Here is a 19410-nt window from a genome sequence, read left to right on the forward strand (position 1 = left end):
CCCTTTAGGAGACAGGAATTTCACACAATTGGCGCTGCTTGAAATGCGCTATCTTTAGTATAGATGATCTTTCGTGATATGGAGAAAATCAAATATCACGATATTTTTCACCAGATACCTCGATATCGATATTGTGATGTTATTGTAGGGTTGATAATTGGTGATTTCGCAAAATATTTACATTTTGTTGGGCCCCTGTTAAACTGTCCCCTACAAACATATTGAGGGAAATTAACAAAACTGAAACTAAAGTTATTAAAGTCTTAGAACTACTTTAACACGGGGGGGCTGGTTAGCTCACCTGGTTAAGCGTGCATGTTTATGACATGTTATAGTCTTTTGTTTTTGTGTTCTTCATGATATTGTGACATTTCAACATTATTTAGGTGGAAAATGTCTCCTACCCAATATATAGGTAGATCCGAGCCATAAAGAACAATCATCCGTTGTTAGTCTTTGAGCTGTTGGTCTAACTGCTTCAATCTTGGCACTGCCGGAGTTCCTTTAATTCCATTATCATTACTCATGGTGCAGTCAGCATGTGTTTTCAATCCTCCAGCCCTGGCTTGTATGGTGGCCAGCCTACCTTCCTGTCACTCTGTTCTGCACTATCTAAGAAGAATCATACACACCAACCAGCATCAACATGTTTCTGGTTCAGCCTGGTAGATCCTGACATCACACAGTGTGTGAGGATTGACACACTTTGCTTGTTCTTTTTTTGTGGCATTTAAGGCCTTTATTTGATAGGACAGTTTAGACATGAAAGGGGAGAGAGAGGGAGAATGACATGCAGCAAAAGGGCAGCAGGTCAGAATTGAACCCGAACCCTGGCCCGCTGCGTCGAGGAGCAAACCTCCACACATGGGCGCCCGCTCCACCAACCGAGCCATCCGGGCGCCCCACAATGAGATTTTTGATAAGTAATCATCAGTAATGTGGATATAATGACTAAGTGGGTAAAGGCACATAATAGAACAGTTACAACAGTCTGGAAAGTTCAGAAAATGACACCACTTTACTGTAATGCAGCCTTTAAAACCAGGAAAAGACAACACTTATGTCATATGACAATATCCAAAATCTAAGACGATATCTAGGATCATATCACGATATCGATATAATATCGATATATTGCCCAGCTCTAGTCAAGATTGTGAAATAGTAATAAATATGTCAAAGTAAGTCAAAATGATCAAATTTTAAAGCAAAATTAGTAATTATTTGATAATTAGAGATCATTTTGTCAAAATGATGATACTATTCCATAGCTAACTTTTAATACTATGAACATTTTGGGATGACTACTAAATCATAATTTCTGTCTAGTTAGTTAAAATGTTGACTTATTGTATCTAAAGATTTTGACTGCTCATGACTACTATCTCACACCTTTTACTTTACTTAGAAACAGGGATCAAAATTTGCACCCGTCACCAGCCAAAGGGGTTTGAGAACACAACAGGCTGTGACACAAATGGGCCTTTACATTGACAAGATTATTTTTTGTGGCTTTCCCACCTTTAATTTTACAGAACAGCTAGGTGAGAAAAGGGGAGAGAGAGAACACACAGGAAATAATCACAGGTCCGATTTGAACCCTTGACCTCTGCACCGAGGCATAAACCTCTCAGTATACGTGCGCCTGCTCTACCCACTGAGCCAACTCGGCTACAACACAACAGTTTCAACTGTAAAAATGTACTCAGTACAGTTATTGCTCACAATAGTTAAAACATGTAAGGGCACTTTATCAAAAATGTGTATTTTTGTTACGGGATGTTTAAAAACAAAACAAATTTTGGCCCATAATATTTTTTAACTGTCAAATATAGATATCAATATCAGCCTCAACCTATATCGGTCGGGCTACAACCTTCTTACTTACTATCTCATATTGTTTCATAATTTTGAAATAGTAAGTCTACATTTGATCTCCTGATTATTACTTAGTATGTATCTTATAATTTTATAAAAGTTTGATTTAGGAAGTGAGTTTTAATTTGTCTCATAATTTAGACTTAATGTTAGTATTGTATCAGTCCATACTCATCAGTTTTTTATCTTGTCTTGGCAGATATGAGCTTCCATAATGTTGCAACGATAGACGTTAATAGAAATGACCGCAGAGATCACACAGTGTCCCAGGGCTTAAAGGGATAGTTCGGCTATTTTGAAATGGGGTTGTATGAGCTCTGGGCAGGGTCAGCAGCAAAACATATTTTAGCCAACTTAAAGGCCCACTTAAAAAATCCATTTCATTTATTTTTATTTTTTATTTTTTTTACTTTATTGCCTTTAAAGGAACACGCCGACTTATTGGGACTTTGTCTTATTCACCGTGTCCCCCAGAGTTAGATAAGTCCATACATACCCTTCTCATCTCCGTGCGTGTCCTAACTCTGTCTGACGCACCCACCGCTAGCCTAGCTTAGCACAGATCCTGGAGGTAACCGGCTCCAACTAGCCTACTGCTCCCAATAAGTGACAAAATAACGCCAACATTTTTCTATTTCCATGTTGTGATTTGTATAGTCACAGCGTGTACAAATAACAAGGTCACATGAGACACAGCCATCTTCTAACCGTATACATACTGGGGACTATATTCTCAGAAGGCAAAGCACTGCTACTTGGGCGGAGTGATTAGCGCTCCTCACCACGGGGCTTCTCAGGTGCTGCGAGTAAATCACTCCGCCCAACAACAAGGGCAAAACAATACAACGGGAGACATAACTACTTGTGTAACGTTAGTCCTCTCTCCCTCTCCCTCTCTGGAGCGTGCAGGAGACAGGACAGGCTGCGGATTACACCGCCGTCACGGAGCCGTTCGTAATTTGGTCATAAACAACCGAGTCTCTTGCTGTTCCATGAATTTGTCCGGCGATATTTTCTCGGGGTCTCCGCAGTGAAAGATTTACGTTAGCCTTATTGCTGTCTTCTTCTTCGCCCTCGTTTGTTTATTTTCCGGTACTGGCAGCCGCATGATAGAACGTCATCAACACTCCCACCGATCACTGGGAATTCGCTTCCCTCTTCCCTGAATAGGGAAGGGCTGAAAAGTTTAGGCCCACCTACAATCGAGCGGGATTGCAATTGACATATATAAAATGGACCAACAGAGCCCGTTGCTCTGGACGGAGACCAGTGAAGGATATTAGAAGCACTTTTTCGGTGATCACTTGCTTTACTGAGCAGCCTCCAACTGACAGAGACAACGTAAATGTGACGTGAGCAACCTAGCTGTGCCAAGAGAAATCTCAATCATTCCCAATCTTACAGAGACGGAGAGCGTAGGTATATGTAAGGAGATAACATAAGCACAGGCTAATTATTGCTAACTAAAATGCTAGTTAACATCAGTAATTTAACCTAAACAGCTAATGTAAGTCCAAACTGCCTGCGAGTTTCTCCTGTACTATACGGTAATTCCTCTACTATGCGACAGTAAGTCGCTTGGTTATGACACAATCGTTAGCCTATTTTTACAAAAGCGTCTGCTACGGAGCCATAACGTGAGGTACAAGGTAACGGAGCCTTTTATACATTGTCGTGTTTCTTTAGAAATAAACAATGGACAAATAGAGTCTTTAAACGTTTCAGATGTAAAGTTATTCGCTGTCAAAGTGACGTCAAAATGAATGGCAGTCAATGGAATGCTAACGGCGGGTGATCACTTGTTAGCATCAAAATGGCGCCATAGGAGCTACGCATTCCAGACGCTCGCTTACCCCCTTGGGGATTGCTCCAGTGCCGACGACTAAAACAACTTTTGAACGTACACCTGTTCCACCAAAACAAGTTCCTTCCCGAGGCTATTTTGCAGCGGCACCGTGGCTCTTGTCCGGCGCTTAGCGCTGGCCAAAAAGATTGTGAATGGCTTTAAGTAATGCCAATAAACCAGAGCACGTTTTTCTCCCATCCCGGAATGCTGTGTGGACTGGCCAGACCGTCCTCCGCAGCGCTGTGGAGGATGGTCTGGCAGTGCGAGACTATATACAGGCTATTGTCCAGGCCATCTGGTTGTATGTGACTGATAACTGTTTAGATTGAAGTGTTTACCCTCTGAGGTTTACAGTGGTTTCAAACCCAGACTACCTCCTTGATGTCTTCAACAACATTAACCAGAGCAGCTCCTTTTGAGGCTGCGTCTGTACATGTTCACACTTTATATAAGATCACGTGATGCTTTGAAAGCACAGAACACACAGCAGCGAGCTCCAGCCTGAACCCAGATATCATGTGTCATTTCATTACAGTGTGTGTAAATGCTTAGGTGGATGGCTTATACTCACTGCTGCACTAATAATGACAATAATAATTCTCAATATTGGAGATAAATATCAATCTCGTGTCTGTGTTTTAAGCATGGAGAGTCAGGACCAGGGGTTGATGCATAGACTGTTTTGATGAAGCCAAAACATCTGGATTGCCCCATGTTGGCTGGCCTCAGTGTAGGTCATAAACCCCACCCCCTCCATGTTAGCGGATAGGAAATGGCCCAAATACTTTTTTCCCAAAGATGGTTTCTGTCATTTTAGGTAGTTCTTATCACGCTGATGTTTGTTCAAGTGTTCAATCTTCTGATAAGTTTTGTTTTTATTAGTTATTTGATGCTATAAAAAGGGGGTGAAACGTCATGTTTGACAGCTAGGATTGACTCGCGTTTTGGTGTATGGGCGGGACATCCTTACAGAGGCTCCACCGCCAGATCACTACTGCACAGACTCTAGCTCCACTTTTGTAGAGTGGGAGGAAGTGGAGACGTATCATCCATCTACATTTACAATCAATGGGTCAGGATGTGGTTAGCCTAGCTTAGCATACAAACTGGAAGCAGGGGGAAAGAGCTTGCTGGGCTCTGTCAGAAATACCATCGTGCCTGTATGTGTACAGAGACTAAAACCTGTGCTCACTGATTGTATCTGGCAATCAGCGCCAAAGCCAGAATTATACTAATTAACATCTTGCCTCTTGTTTAATCCGTACAGAAACAAAAAATGTAAATCAACAATTTGTGGTTTTGGGGGAGTTACATGCTGGAGCTATTACTTAACTTAAGCAACCATTCACCAATTAGGCTACCTCTGTGCAGCATCTCAGTCGGCGAGCACAGGTTTTGGTTTCTGTACAGGCACGAGAGTACCAATCCAACCTTATTGTGACGTCAAACTCCAGGAATTGCAGCCATTATGAAATTATGAAATAGTTTCAGCACGTAACCAACCAAGATACAACATGTTAATCAGTTAATCAATTTTGTGAAAGCACCAATAGTCAACCCTACAATGTAAAAACAAAGTTTGCCAGACCTTCCTCCACAGCGCTGAAATGTGCTCTGGATTATTGGCATGTCTTTAAACCAATCACAGTCGTCATGGGCGGTGCTAAGTACCGGACGGAGCCCCGGTGCCTCTGCAAAATAGTCTCGGGAAGGAACTTGTTTTGGTGGAACATGTGTACGTTCAAAAGTAGTTTTAGTCGTGCGACAGAAAACTCCGATTGGACAGATAGTCTAGCTAGGTGTCTGGATTTACCCTGCAGAGATCTGAGGAGCAGTTAACCATAGTCCTCACAAATCCACCGGAGGTTAGAACGCCAACACAAAGAAAGCAGAAGGTCACAGACATCTGGCTGTAAACAGTGACATCAGCTGGAATTTCCGGCGGCGCCGGAGCGATCCCAGAAGTGGAACGTCGTGGATATAGACTAGATAAAAAATATTGTGATATTTGATTTTCTCCGTATTACCCAGCTCTACCACTCAGTCCTAAAGAAAAGGCTTTAATTGAAACCACCTGTGCGGGTGTGTAGGGAGCTTTAAAGGCAGAAATTAAACTCCTGGGTGACTCATGGGTGACATCACAGGCAGCACGGTTGCGTTTCCTACAGTCTGTGATAAGAATGTGTAAAATGTGGATCAGCTAGATGGGTTGTCTTCCTGAACTGATAAGCACAAGCCACCTACACTGAAGTAAGAGTGTTTAGACCGTCTGGGGGAACTATTTAGAAGTTTTACGATCAACAACTTCCCCTCACTCCATCCAGCCTTCCCACATATGGTAAAGCTCAAACACCTCGTACTTCAAGCTGATGAAAAAACACTCAAGTTATTTGCAGTGACCGGGTCTGATGTGAGTGTCTTATGTAAATGACATGTATTCTGTCTTGAGAAGCTGTACTCTGCAAGCCACTAATCTACAGACGTACATGGGCTAAAAACACTTGTAGGTCAGCGTGTTGCAACAGCACAGGAACATGTCTATGATAAACAGTGCAGCAGGTGTAGGGTATGCTATTAAGCCTCTGTGAAGTTCAGATGTGTCTATTTCTGTTCTCTCTCTCTCGTTCACTCTCACTCCTCCCTCTTTCACAACCATTCTCACCAATCCACACATTCATTATGAGGGTCATGCAACATGAAAAGGAGACCCACTGTCCCCCAGTCTTGGAGCAGTAGGGCTCTTTGAAGGCCAATACTGATATTATGGATTCAATACTTTTTGGAATTCAAGCTGCCAGTAGTTGATCATGTGCACCAGTATTATTGCTCAACTTGATTCTTGCCATTTGTTAAACTTCCAGTTCTGGTTAATAACAATTTGGCTTTATTATTATGTTTGTAGTTTTCTATCAGTTATGATAAAATTGGCAAAAATTGACAAATTGGAAAACAACCAGCAGTTTAAAAAAGATTTTATAAAACTGAAAGTGAGGACACCTGAAATGGCGCTGATAATGTTAAAGCAGGAAGTCAGTCTCTAAACTGCAGGGTTTCCCCCAGTGTATTGCAAGCCCGGTGGGAAATGAGAACGAGCTAACTAATGATAACATAAGCACTTTGGCTCGGGGGATGTCGATTTTAAAGTCATGTTAAAACTATTTCCCATCCTTCTGATTTCCAGGTGCAGCCTGTCACTCCCCCCTGTACTAACGTTACTCGCTACGTAATGTTAGCTCCATGATCTTAAGACCTCGCAATGCCTTGTGTTTCTCACTCCCGCTAGCTTATTGTTCATCAAACGTGACATGACAAAAGCATTTCGTTTTCACGTGGGTAGGCCAAGGCGAGAAGAGGGAGATTAGCAACATATTTATAATAAAAATCACATTCCAATAGTAATTTCAGCATTTGAATAGTATTGATTTTTTATACTTAATCAAATTATTTTCGACTTTTGGAATTCGTTCCAGCAGCCCTATATCACTAGTTTGGATGCCAGCCGAACTTAGCCCCGCCCACAACATTTGAGGTCGGGAAGTTCGCTCTGGACTTGATCCGTTGTGGAGCAACTATGCTCGAACCAGAGCTGTTCGGACCAATCAAATTCTCAGGGCGGGCTTTTTTACGATGATGGACAGATGATCAACAGTAACGTAATCAACCACGTCACCAGAGAGCGCTTGGGTTGAATTAGTTTACAACAAAGATGGCTGCCATCGCGTCTGTTATAGAAGATATCGACAGCGCATTAATTTTAAAAGAGGAACAGAGAACCGCGGTCCCATATGTATACACATTGCCAAACCCGTCTGCACGACACGGAAACTGCCGCCTCTGCCTTTGCTCTGTCGAAGCCTGCCTTTGACTCGCAGCTTCTGTGACGTCTGTCTCCGTTGCTCTGATTGGTTGTAGGTCTATCCAATTGAGTGCAGAGGCATTTTTTTCCTGGTTCGGTTGAATCACGCCCCGTAATCACAGCCCAGTGGAGCGGTATCAGACTCATATTCTGACTAGAATCTGAGTATGACCCTGTCAGGCTACTATATCACACTTCCAGACAACTAATGTCAGCATCACTCCCGTCTGTCCTTGGAGGCTGTCCTGGCCATCTTCAGCCTTAGGTTAATAAATGCTGATGGTTTTAAGTAAATCCCTTGCGTTGGACTCCCTCCTTACATTCTATGAGTCAGTTTGTGAGACACTTGTACACTGTTGATCAATGTTGATTTCTTTCAGAATCATTACACCACATCCTTCTTTTTCAGAGCAGAGTGTGGGAAATTGAGTCAAACGGAAACGTAATGTGGCCCCAGGCCGCATTTCACAGCAATATGGCTTCAACCACTTCTTGGTTCTGTTATTCCTAAGGTGTTAGCTCAAGCTGCTCCTCTAAACTCTCCCAGGATAATGCAATGAGTCCTTTGTGAGGCCTCCCACTGTTCATACAGTATGTTTGCAGTGTTTACAGTATCCTCCTCTCTCCCTCTCCTTTTACTCTCTCACACACCGAGGCACACAGCGAATCAGATCTGTTCCTCCTCAGGAGACTCTATCTCTGAGTTCCTCGCTCACACAAGTCACATGATTTACATTTTCTCCCGGCTGGGCTCTTAGCCTCAATGTTTTTGAAAGCTCACAGATGGGCTTGTGTGCATGCTGAGTGCTTTCCCTGGGCCTGTGCTCTCCCTCGGACTACATAATTAGATTACATGGAATTTGAAGATGGTTCGGAATGAAATATCCCAACAACCGTCGGATGGATTTCCACGAAATGCCCATGTTTCCCACAGGGTGAATTGTAATCACTTTAGTGATCCCCCTGAGTTTTCGTCTAGCCTGTTAACATTGTCGTCGTGAGCATGTTAGCGTGCTGACATTAGCATTTAGCTCACAGCGCTGCTGGCCCTGTGTAGAGCCAGACAGAGCAGCTAGTGTGGCTGTAGACTCCTCAGCTGTGTTGGAAACCGTTCCCTATCATGGAAATAGTGCACTATATGGTAGGTTCACCATTCTGTAGTGGTGTTCGAATTCTAAGTGGTTAATTTTATTCAATATAGTCCACTATAAAATATACTCACAATGCACAGCTTATTTGAGTGTACATACGATATACCCTGCATATTACTCCCGTTTGTTTACATGATGCTGGGAGCGCCCGCCTCACCGGCGCATCTACTGACGCAACAGTGTTTTCAGTGAGTGTCCAAAATCTCGTTTGGTCGTTCCCTACATAGTTGACTATTTAATAAACACTATATAAGGAATAGTGAGTGGGTGAATGAGGGAACGGTTTCCAACACAACTCTAGATTTCTTCTGAATTGACACACTATCTGCTAAATAGTACACTATATTTACTTTTCGCATTTTGAGTGTGCAAATTGTCAGTGTGAGATTTATACACTTTTTAGTACCATAAACAATTGCTACAATGCAATGAAAAAATAGTATCCATGGCACGTACAGTGTACGTGATAACGCAAAGATATTCATGAGATTCATGAATGTCACAACACTCTATGGTAACCATTAATAAATGGTACATTGCTAGTTAGTTAGGCTTTAGTTAATCATTATTTTACTGTTAACAAACAATTAAATTATGATTTATAATGTTGATTTAAAATGTTAGAATGTATATTACTAGTTTAGTGTAGTTTAAAACATTTGGTTTATAACTTTAGATAGATGGTTAATACTTTTGGTTAATCATTGTTTGGTAAACATCCATAAACATTATGTGGATGTTATTATAAAGTTACAGCTAATGCTTATGATAATTAGTTAATGATTAATAATTGGTTTAATAAAGCATCAAGTAACATTAATTTGGCCCATTTTAGTTCATAGATCATTTGATTATTTGTGCACTAATAGCTAAATAATAGGGCTGCATGATATGACCTAAAATCAGAATCACGATTGATTGCACGTCTTACCTCGATAACGATGAATGAACGATAATTAGTCACGTTGTTCTAAATCATCTTTTTTTGAAGCCAAAATGTTTCCAGACGACGGACACTGCGTTTTTGTTTTGGCACAAGTTGCTCAGTTGACTCGGACTCTGTGTTTGAGTTATCCTCCATTATGCTTTCCATGCCGCTGACTGGTCAAGGTCAAGTCACGACTGCTCATGCGGTAGAATGTTTTTAAGGCGAAAGTAGGACTATATACAGGAATATATTATTGAAATTATCGTCATGGGAAAAAATACATTGATAATAGCTTCAGAATTTCGATGTTGATACATTTTCAATTAATCGTCCAGCCCTACTAAATAATGTTTATAGATGCTTTACAAAGTATTTATTAACCATTAACAAGGTATTATAGTCATCAGTTGCAACTTTATGACCATCCAAATAATGTTTATTGACGGTTTACAAATGATTTCTTAAAGGTTTACTTATCATTTGGTAACCATTAACAAATACTTAATATAGTATATACACTGGTATGATGTGTGCAACAATCAAATGATAAAACTCTAAAAGTAACATAAATAATAGCATTACTTATAATTAGTAAACATTATTATTGTTTCATTTTTTGATATCCATCATGTGAGTGGAAGCATCTCGATAGCCGCCAAATCAAATACGTGCTGGACTTCACCACACCGCAGACTGTATAGGATGTAGCTGCTGAAGTAGTGGGCCAATCACACGTCACGTTAAATCGAATAACGCTTGTGTTGATTGGCTGCAAGAAAAAATATGCAAATAGTCTATTGTTTTTATTTTTTACGATATCTGGGTACAAAAAGGATCAAATACAGTTATTATTTGGCTGGAGATGTCGATACTGAGTACTGAAACCCAGCCCTAACTGTGATCAAACTTTAGTCACGTTCTTCACAATAGAGCTGTATTTACACGTACAAAAAGTCAACAGTCAAACTGAAAATGGAACTGAAACAGCCTTTCAGAACTGGTTAGCATATCTATCTGGGTGTGTGTTTTAGACAGTGTCTGTATGTGATACATTCATGCCGGTATACAGTTTGTAATGATTGAAGAAACACTGGACACACTAACATGTTATTTGATTGCAGGCAACCAGACAAACTGAGAGTGGTGTGGATCAGGAGAAACAGACGTCACAGCACAAAGGTAATAGAGCAAAGAAGAGTGTCTCTACAGGCCTCCTGGAGTAGAAATGGCTGAAATTCTATAATATATTGTTCTGGATTTGGATGGTTCTTTTAGTCTTGTATTTTAAGTGTGCTCTGCAGAGGCTAAAATACGGTCAAAAGAAACTTAGGCAACAATTGTGAGATTGAATCCCTTGTTTCTGTTGTCTTTTCCGTCAGCTCCACAGCTGGCAGCCAGGGATCACAAACCCCTACAGAGGCCTGGTGCTTTGGCAGGTTCCAGAGAGTTTAGACATCACTGTCACACTTTTCAAGGTATGAAAGTAGTTGCAGCTGATACATTATTTGCAGTGGTGGAATGTAACTAAGTACATTTACTCAAGTACTGCACTTAAATAGAAATTTTAAGTACCTGAGTCTTTTCTTTTCATGCCACTTTCTACTTCTACTCCGCATATATTGTCCTTTTTACTCCACTACATTCATCTGACAGCTTTAGTTACTAGTTACTTTACAAATTAAGATTTTTCCACACAAAACACATCTTTTATTAAAAAAAGTTTTATTATAAAGTAAACTAGCCAACAATATAACGGTCTACAAGTCCAGCTGAACTGATTAGACCATTAGACACACAACTGTTTGGATCCTTTCCAGTTTCTAAAATGGGAGGATTTTTCTGCATTGAATACTTTCACTTTTAATACTTTCAGTACAGTATATTTTCCTGATGATACTTACATACTTGTACTTAAGTAACATTTTCAATGCAGGACTTTTACAGTGTGGTATTAGTACTTTTACTTAAGCAAAGGATCTGAATGCTTCTTCCACCACTGATTATTTGGATTACAGCAAATCCTGCAATTTAATTGGTTTGTCTGTCAACAGGAACCCACTGCAGAGGAGTTTGAAGACAAGGAGTGGACTTTTGTCATTGAAAATGTGAGTCTGGAGGATCTGTGTTATCCTTAATTGGGATTTCATTTCATTTACTTTCATTGGATTTTTTCTTTGTTCAGTCTTGACTACATCGCCCATTGTTTTTTTTGTTTCTTAGGAGACAAAAGGCCATAAGAAGGTGTTGGCATCAGCAGACGTCAACATGAAGAAGTTTGCCAGCGCCACGCCGGCCCAGTATGATCTAACACTGAAGCTGAAACCGCTGTCTGTCAAGGTGGTGGAAGCCACGCTGAAGCTGAACTTGTCTTGTGTCTTTCTCAAAGAGGGCAAGGCCACGTAAGTCTTCAACCCAGCAGCATATCTATCACATCCTCAAAGCTTTACAGTTGTAATCCGGAAATTAAATCAATACGGTGTTTTGGATATCCTTATTTCGTTCTACTCTCCACAGTGATGAGGACATGCAGAGTTTGGCCAGTCTAATGAGTATGAAACAGAGTGACATTGGAAACCTGGATGACTTTAATGACAGTGACGATGAAGGCGGTGAGGAAAGGAGAGCCAGCTTTGGACAAGCTGCTCATGTTACTGGTAAGACTGGGCTCACTTCTAAACTAAACTACACGGATGATTAGATCAGAATATTGGTATGAGCTGAATGAAAGTTAAACTGGAGAATGCAGCTGTTGAAAATGTATAGCGGTGTTACAGACATAGACGTGATTTACAGGGGGGATGGGAGGGTTACAAGCCCCACAATAATCCAAACTGGCCAGTGGAACGCCCCCCCCCCTCCAAAAAAAACAAAAACAAAACTATTATTATTTCCTTTACATAAATAAAGAGATTTGCACCATAAATTGATGCAGAAAAATTCACCAGAATGCAGAAAATGACGTTTGACGTTCAATATTTCAATTTTGCTCAAAAGTGGATACCTCGTGGCTGGGTTAGCTCAGGTGGTAGAGCGGGCGCACATGTAGAGGTTTACTCCTCGACGCAGCGGCTGCGGGTTCAACTCTGACCTGCGGCCCGTTGCTGCATGTCATTCCCCCCTCTCTCCCCCCTTTCATATCTTCATCTGTCCTGTGAAAATAAAGGCCTAAAAATAATCCCCCTCCCCCAATGTTGAACCCAAAGTTACGCCCTTGGTTACAGAGTTGAGTTTATTCCCTCACAAATTACCTTTGGCTGAGTATAGAAATGTGGCAACACAACAGCGAAGTTTAATTTTGTCCTGTCATCAAGTTATTCTCAGGGTGGATAAGCCACAGCTGGTTTAATTAGGGTTGGGTACAGAAAGCTCTCTGAGTTGTCGGAGAAACAACACCGACGCAACGTAATGGTACGTTCAATTACAGTGTGTAAGCTGGTGGTGCATTCAATGTTATTGTAAAATACCCCGTTGTCATCTAGTGGTTCTTCCTTTTTTGTCGTGTAACTGCAATTGACTGGTGAAATAAGTTATTGTTATAAGTCATTATTATTACATTTTAAATAAATCATTTTAAAGGTGTAGTAGGTAAGACTTCTAAAACTAACTTTCTGTCATATTTGCTGAAACTGCCCCTATGTTCCAGTAGAACTACATGAAGCAGGTAAAAAAATAAATAAAATCCGGCTCCTCTGGCACCACCTAGTGCGATTTGCAAAAATCCACCGCTTCCTGTTCAGATGCACCAATCAGGGCCAGGGTGGTTGTCTAACTGCGTGCACACACATTCATTAGGCTCGTTCGAGATGAGCCAGATCTGCACAGAATCGATCACCGGCGATCACCGCCCAATGCATGCTGGTTAGATTTGTGTCCGACTTGATCCCGACTTGCTCTAACGTCATGCACACGTGGGCAACGATAACCTCATGAGATCAAGGCGGCCGCAGTTTTTAGAGCCAGGCGCCGCAGTTGCTCTCCACCGACTGCAAGACCCAGGTGGACCCAGGGCATGCTGGGAAACGCCGGCCTCTCAGCTGATCTAACAGCTGATTGGTTCAGAATCGACTCAATATGATGACGTTTTATATAAACTTTTTATTGATTTTGAATTGGAGGGATTTTAACTGCGATTTGTCTGATTTAAAAGCTTATTCTGTACAGAACACGTGTTGTGTGACTAATAGTTATGTTTAGAAGTCAGAGAGACTGAATCTGTTCAGATTACAGATCATCTACAGTTTGTTGGTAATTAAAATCAGCAGCAGATCTCATGTAGAGCATTCTGACAGCTACTCTGTCATAATAAAAACAGCTGGAGACTGTGTACAAGCTGATATATGGGTCTGATAACATTTTATTAAATCAAAATCGGACCACAATGTCACTTCCTGTTCAGCCTGAAGGCTGCTGGAAATGGCTGGAAACTGTCCGACTTGAGAGCGGATTTTTGTTACCGCCCCCAGCTGCTCCCGACTGTTCTCGTCCGCTTTACAGGCTAGGCACAGTTCATCTCGAACGAGCCTATTTTCCCTTGTGGGGGGAGGGGCTTAGGAGACTGTTTAGGCTTAAGCAGAAAGGGGGGAGGGACTGAGAAGTTGTTGATGTTCAAATTTTTTGGCTAAGTCCTTGATCTTCACAATCCTATTACAGCACCTTTAATTTGACCATATGGCCTTAGCAATACACAAGCCGTGATCTCCTTTGATTCAGTATTGATTCAGGCACCGTTTAAGCACCGGCACCATTTGAAAAGTATCGTTTTGTCTGTATCGGAAACCTAAACGATACCCAACCCTAGATATAATCTGCTGTTGGCAGCGTCTGGTATTATAACTGGAGAAAGTGCTGTCCAGTGGCGGCTACAACTTTTTCTAAATTGCTCTTTGTTAATGTACACACCTCCAGCTTTTAAAAAGCTTACTCTAAATACTCTTTTTGTGTACTTTCTACTTTCTCGTTATGTAAGGGGTAGGTATGTCATACAGTATGTCGAGACCCAAAGCATATATTATATATATTATATATATTACATGGTATTCTGCCTCGTCAAATGGCCAGAATTTAGTTAATTTAAATGTGTAGTTGTGAATGTGAGTGTCATAATGTAATGTTATATTTGTGTTCTTTTCATTCTAATGTCAACATGTCAAAGACACAGCCACAAGCGTACCGACAGCCGCTCTACCCTGCACATACTCCCTAAGAAATCTGTTCTAAATAAAGTGTCGCTGCGCTGGATTTAGCGTGGGAATGCATGTAATGTCATTTGCGGCGTCCACACTGCGAGATTTAATAAGTTCCGCCCTGCTGTCAACCTAAGCTTTGCATTAGCTGCGAGGGTTCAGGCAAGGATAGCCCTTCTCACCTTTATTTGTAACACTTTGAACTTTGAACAGTTTCCTCAAACTGCTGTTACCTCTTTTGTTTCCTATTTAAGACTCAGTTCCTGTTTCACTTAGTCTTTCTGTCTGCTGTTCCTTTTTTCCTCTTATACCAGCCTCTGCCTCTTCTAACATGAGAGTACATGATGTGGCTTGGAGGCCTGCAGTTGTATCAGGCCCCACAGGTAACTGTCTGCCTCTGCCCCCAATCCCCCCAACCCCCCACCCACACACACACACACACAAACACCACCACCTTTGCACAGTATTCCATCTTTAGCATTACCTGTACAGTATTTGAAAATGGATGATTCATACCTGCCAAAGTAGCTTAGCATAGTCTTCACGACATGAAAATAACAAACTCATATCTGAGTGCTATCACTCTCAGTTCATCTCATTCCTCTTCCCTTTTTCACTTCCTCTTCCTTATGTGTTTTCTCAAATATGCAACAAAACTTCCTTCCGACATTTCCCCTTTCATCTTTACCAGAGATGGTCCGAAACTTTCTTTTTTTCTTCCCAAAACCGATTCTGATACCTGAACTTGCGTATCGGCCGATACCAATGTGTTATAAAATACATATATATTTTTTATTATGTTTTCACAGCTGTGATTTGACTGCTATCATTGTTGTATGGTCTGGCTCAGGTTAAACTCTTATGTGGAACATGAACAAACACAAACAATGAAAACCATAGGACTTTCTTTTATTATCCAGTTTGTCATAAGGTTGGATTGGCATTGAGAACCGATTCCTACTTGGAATCGTTTTAAAAAATTACGATTCCAGTAGAATCGTTTCGGTATTGGAATCGTTTGGAGGATTTGGTTTCAAATCCGATTATCGCTCCCCAATTTAATATGCGCAAGTTTTGGTTTCTGAAGCAGCCATGCACTTGTTGTGTTGCAGCCAATTGTTAAAATCCAAACGAGGCCCAACCCTAGTCATAAGAGAAAAAGAACATAAATGAACTACTTTAAGGTCGATTGTTTTTTCGGGGCTAAATTTCATTGTACGTAAGATCGGTGCATAAAAATCCATACGTAATACGATACGACTGGTATCAAACGCATCTCTAATCTTTACATCTCGTTTTTTCTGTTAATTTTCATAACTCTACTTATTTTTTTTTTTTTTTTTTTTTTTTTTTTTAATTTTTTTTTTTTTTTTTTTTTTTTTCTCTCTGCTACATCTTTTCTTTATAATCTTTTTCCTCCTTAACTCTGTGCCTCTACTCATCTCTACTCATCTTCTCCTCTCTCTCTTTCATCCAGTAACCTCAGAGATGGGTTGGAAAGCGTCCTCTGGCATTTTCTCCACCATCTCGGTCCCATCTCGTCCTCCTCTGCCTGAACCCCCAGACCCCTCAGTTCCATCCTCATTACGCATCCGACCAGCTAGCACTGGCCAGCCGGCTCGGCCCTCCCCCTATGCCTACTCAGTGCCAGCCTTTACACGTGCTCACCCTCCTGCACTTCCCAAAATCTTCCAGCCCACTGCCGGCTCAGGTATCGGTCAACAGATATTCCTCACCCCTGTGGGGTCCCTTGACTCTTTAGGCTCAGATTATTTTGGTAGATTTGTAATTTTTAAGGAAATATTTTAGTTTATACCACTCGTTATTTTTGCCAGGAATATTAGATAAGATAAGACAAGATAGATTGTATTATCCCGAAGGAAATTTGTCTTGGACAAACACACAACATCTGCATACATACACACATACTGTACATAAAGTACACAGACACACACTGTTGCATCACATGCATTTGAAAATGATTTTAAGCATCCTTATATACCAGTTCCAGTTGCATTATTCAAAATTTCCTCCAGTCAGTGCTGATGTTGTAAAACTTTTAAGTTATTTTTTTACTATATTTGAGGCTAATAACTAGCTGAGTCAACACAAATTGTGACAACTAATAACTGAACCATAAAGGCTTTGTAGTAGAAACAGTGAATTTTATTTGGAACAGGCTTATATTAGAAACACTTTTAATTCATATATATACACACTCAATTATAGAACTACAGAGCTGTCTAAGCCACAGTGATATGGTATTAAAGGAGGGTTACAACTTCATTAAGGTGCCACTGCCTGACCTGTTTGCAGTTTGGTTGGCTGTAAACATTTTTTGTTTTTAGAGTTCCACTCACCATTTTTCTGTCTTTTGGCATGTCTTCCCGCTCTCCCCTTTCCTCTTACTTTTCTGCCACTTCCTGTCTGTACTCTCTTATCTTTTTAGTGCCCCTTTCAGCTCCGCGAAGGCCCCATAGCTTCCACAGTGACTCCTCTCCAGCTGAGGGCTTGGAGGCTTTCCCTACCTTCACCCCTTCTAAAGCCATCTCCATCTCTTCCATCTCCTCTTTACCCTCTGATTCGCCTCTCCATACTATCCCCGTCCCTGATACCTCACAACCAGGTATTACATAATTCAGTTCAAAGCTGTGATTGGTTTCTAATTGACCTAATAGAGTACATGGTGCTGTTCATTGGTCTTGATTTGCTTTATAGGGTAACTTTGGTATATTTCAGCCTGGGCACTATTTTCCTATGTTTTTGTGTCTAAGTGACTGATGGGAACAACAGTCTTTGACATTGGTCCAGTATTAACCGAGACGGCTGCAGTCGGCAGCGGTGAAACAAGCTTTGATGTAACGTTGATGGTCAATTGTGCACCTTCAATTTCCGTCCACTGAAAGTGCTGTTTTTGCATCTGACAGAAAACATTATGGAAAGGATCCCTTGTAATTTTATCATCCTAAAACACACTTTATTCAAAGGCGACAGAAACAAAATAAAACTATCAAAAGCCGTCTTGGTTTGTCTTTACACTGTTTCAACAATCAACACTCTGGTCTGGCTAAAAATAAACCCTTAATTCGTCCATTTAAATGTGAAGATATGTTGGCTCTACACATGCTAAAAGTATTGAATATTTAAATAGAGTCTGGTGAGTTTGACACTGGCAATTTTGGGGCTGTTTTTGGTTAAACAAAAAGGATTTAACTTTATCTAGCTCTGTAGGGATCCTTTCCATAATGCTGTCAGACACTTAGAATAATAATCTGAGCCTGTCATAGGCAAAAACAGCATTTTTAGTGGCCGGAAATTGACAATGCACATTTGCCTCGAGTGGTTACATTGCAGCCTGTATCATGGCTGCCGGCTGCAGTGGTTTTGCACAATGCTGTTCAAAAAATGTTGTTCCAATTAGTCACTTAGATGCAAAAACATGGGAAAATAGGGTCCAGATTAAAAAAGAAGTTACCCTTTAAGGGCTAACGCTGCACTCACATTTAATAGAAAATACATACAGTAAGCTCCTACTTCAAGAAATAGGGAAGCATCTTTGGCTTGCTTTTTGGCCTACTTTTGGAATTAATGTAGATTAATTCTAGCTGCATTTGCAACACTTTTCTTTCTAGCAGGGTAAATCAAAGGTCACCAACAATAATTTCACGTGTTTACAGCTTGTTAAAATTGTGGCTCTTGAAAATTCCACTCTCGCAAATCGCAATGTTGATGCAGCATTAGCCTTAGTATGCTTTCTTTCATCACTGCTTTATTTTATTTTTATCTTTCCGCCTTCCTCTCTCAGCCTGTCTCAGTGCCTGGAGAGAACAGAGCGTTGCTTCCTTTTCCTCTGCGTCCTCTTCCTCCTCATCTTCAGCTCCTCTCGGCTCCTTCTCTTCCATGCCTCCACTGCCTCCTGCTTCCAGGCAGCCCAAAGCTCGCCTCACCTCTGTGGGGGAGCCAGGCTCTGCCCTCACCAGGCCCACCAGCCTGCCATCTGCCCCTGAGACAGGTACAGGGACAGATCCTCTCCGAGGCTAGTTCACGCCTTTCCATTCGTTTACCTGTTACTATACCTTGTGTTTCTCCCTCCATCCTTCCATTTTTTTTTCCCCTTCTCCTTATTTTTTCCAGCTTCCTGGCAGAGTGAATGGAGGCCTCCTAAATCTCAAGCCCCACTAGCACAGCCTGCCCACTCTCCTAGGTTTCTGCATCTCTCTGATCCCAGACAGCCTGCAATGCTGCAGAAAAAGCCCACAGAGACGCCATGTAATGCTGCTCTGCCTTTAACCCAACTCAAGCCTGACATTTGCATCCTTTCGTTAATTTTTTCCATTTAATATCTCAACACAGCGCCTCCCCTCCTGCGCTAACATTTGATTTACCAATATGTAGCTTTCATACATCCTAACTGACTCAGCATTTAGATGAGTTTGGATAAAATATAGAATCCCACACCCATTTTATCTAGTCTGACAGTGCCCGAGCTTTAGGTGCAAAGATGGGCGCAGGTGCATTTGCTATTTAAATGACGTAGGCGCTGGACGGGAAATTGACAACTCCGTCGG

The 19410-nt window shown here is 41.2% G+C and overlaps 1 protein-coding gene across 14 annotated transcripts in view; it reads left to right on the top strand.

Annotated features, from left to right (window-relative positions):
* ehbp1l1a (EH domain binding protein 1-like 1a) overlaps positions 1 to 19410 on the top strand; it is a 50173-nt gene that overhangs the window by 1531 nt on the left and 29232 nt on the right. For 7 of the 14 annotated variants that reach the window (XM_039821981.1, XM_039821982.1, XM_039821988.1 and 4 more), the window contains exons 2-11: positions 10781 to 10838; positions 11039 to 11134; positions 11711 to 11764; positions 11880 to 12058; positions 12174 to 12313; positions 15157 to 15225; positions 16320 to 16553; positions 17292 to 17468; positions 18648 to 18854; positions 18977 to 19111. In XM_039821981.1, coding sequence (XP_039677915.1) covers positions 10781 to 10838; positions 11039 to 11134; positions 11711 to 11764; positions 11880 to 12058; positions 12174 to 12313; positions 15157 to 15225; positions 16320 to 16553; positions 17292 to 17468; positions 18648 to 18854; positions 18977 to 19111 — 1349 coding nt within the window. The remainder of the gene's footprint in view (positions 1 to 10780; positions 10839 to 11038; positions 11135 to 11710; positions 11765 to 11879; positions 12059 to 12173; positions 12314 to 15156; positions 15226 to 16319; positions 16554 to 17291; positions 17469 to 18647; positions 18855 to 18976; positions 19112 to 19410) is intronic. The other 7 variants (XM_039821989.1, XM_039821985.1, XM_039821983.1 and 4 more) reach the window with 7 other exon arrangements.

This window comes from Perca fluviatilis, chromosome 14 (assembly GCF_010015445.1).
Source record: "Perca fluviatilis chromosome 14, GENO_Pfluv_1.0, whole genome shotgun sequence".
NCBI lineage: Eukaryota > Metazoa > Chordata > Actinopteri > Perciformes > Percidae > Perca > Perca fluviatilis.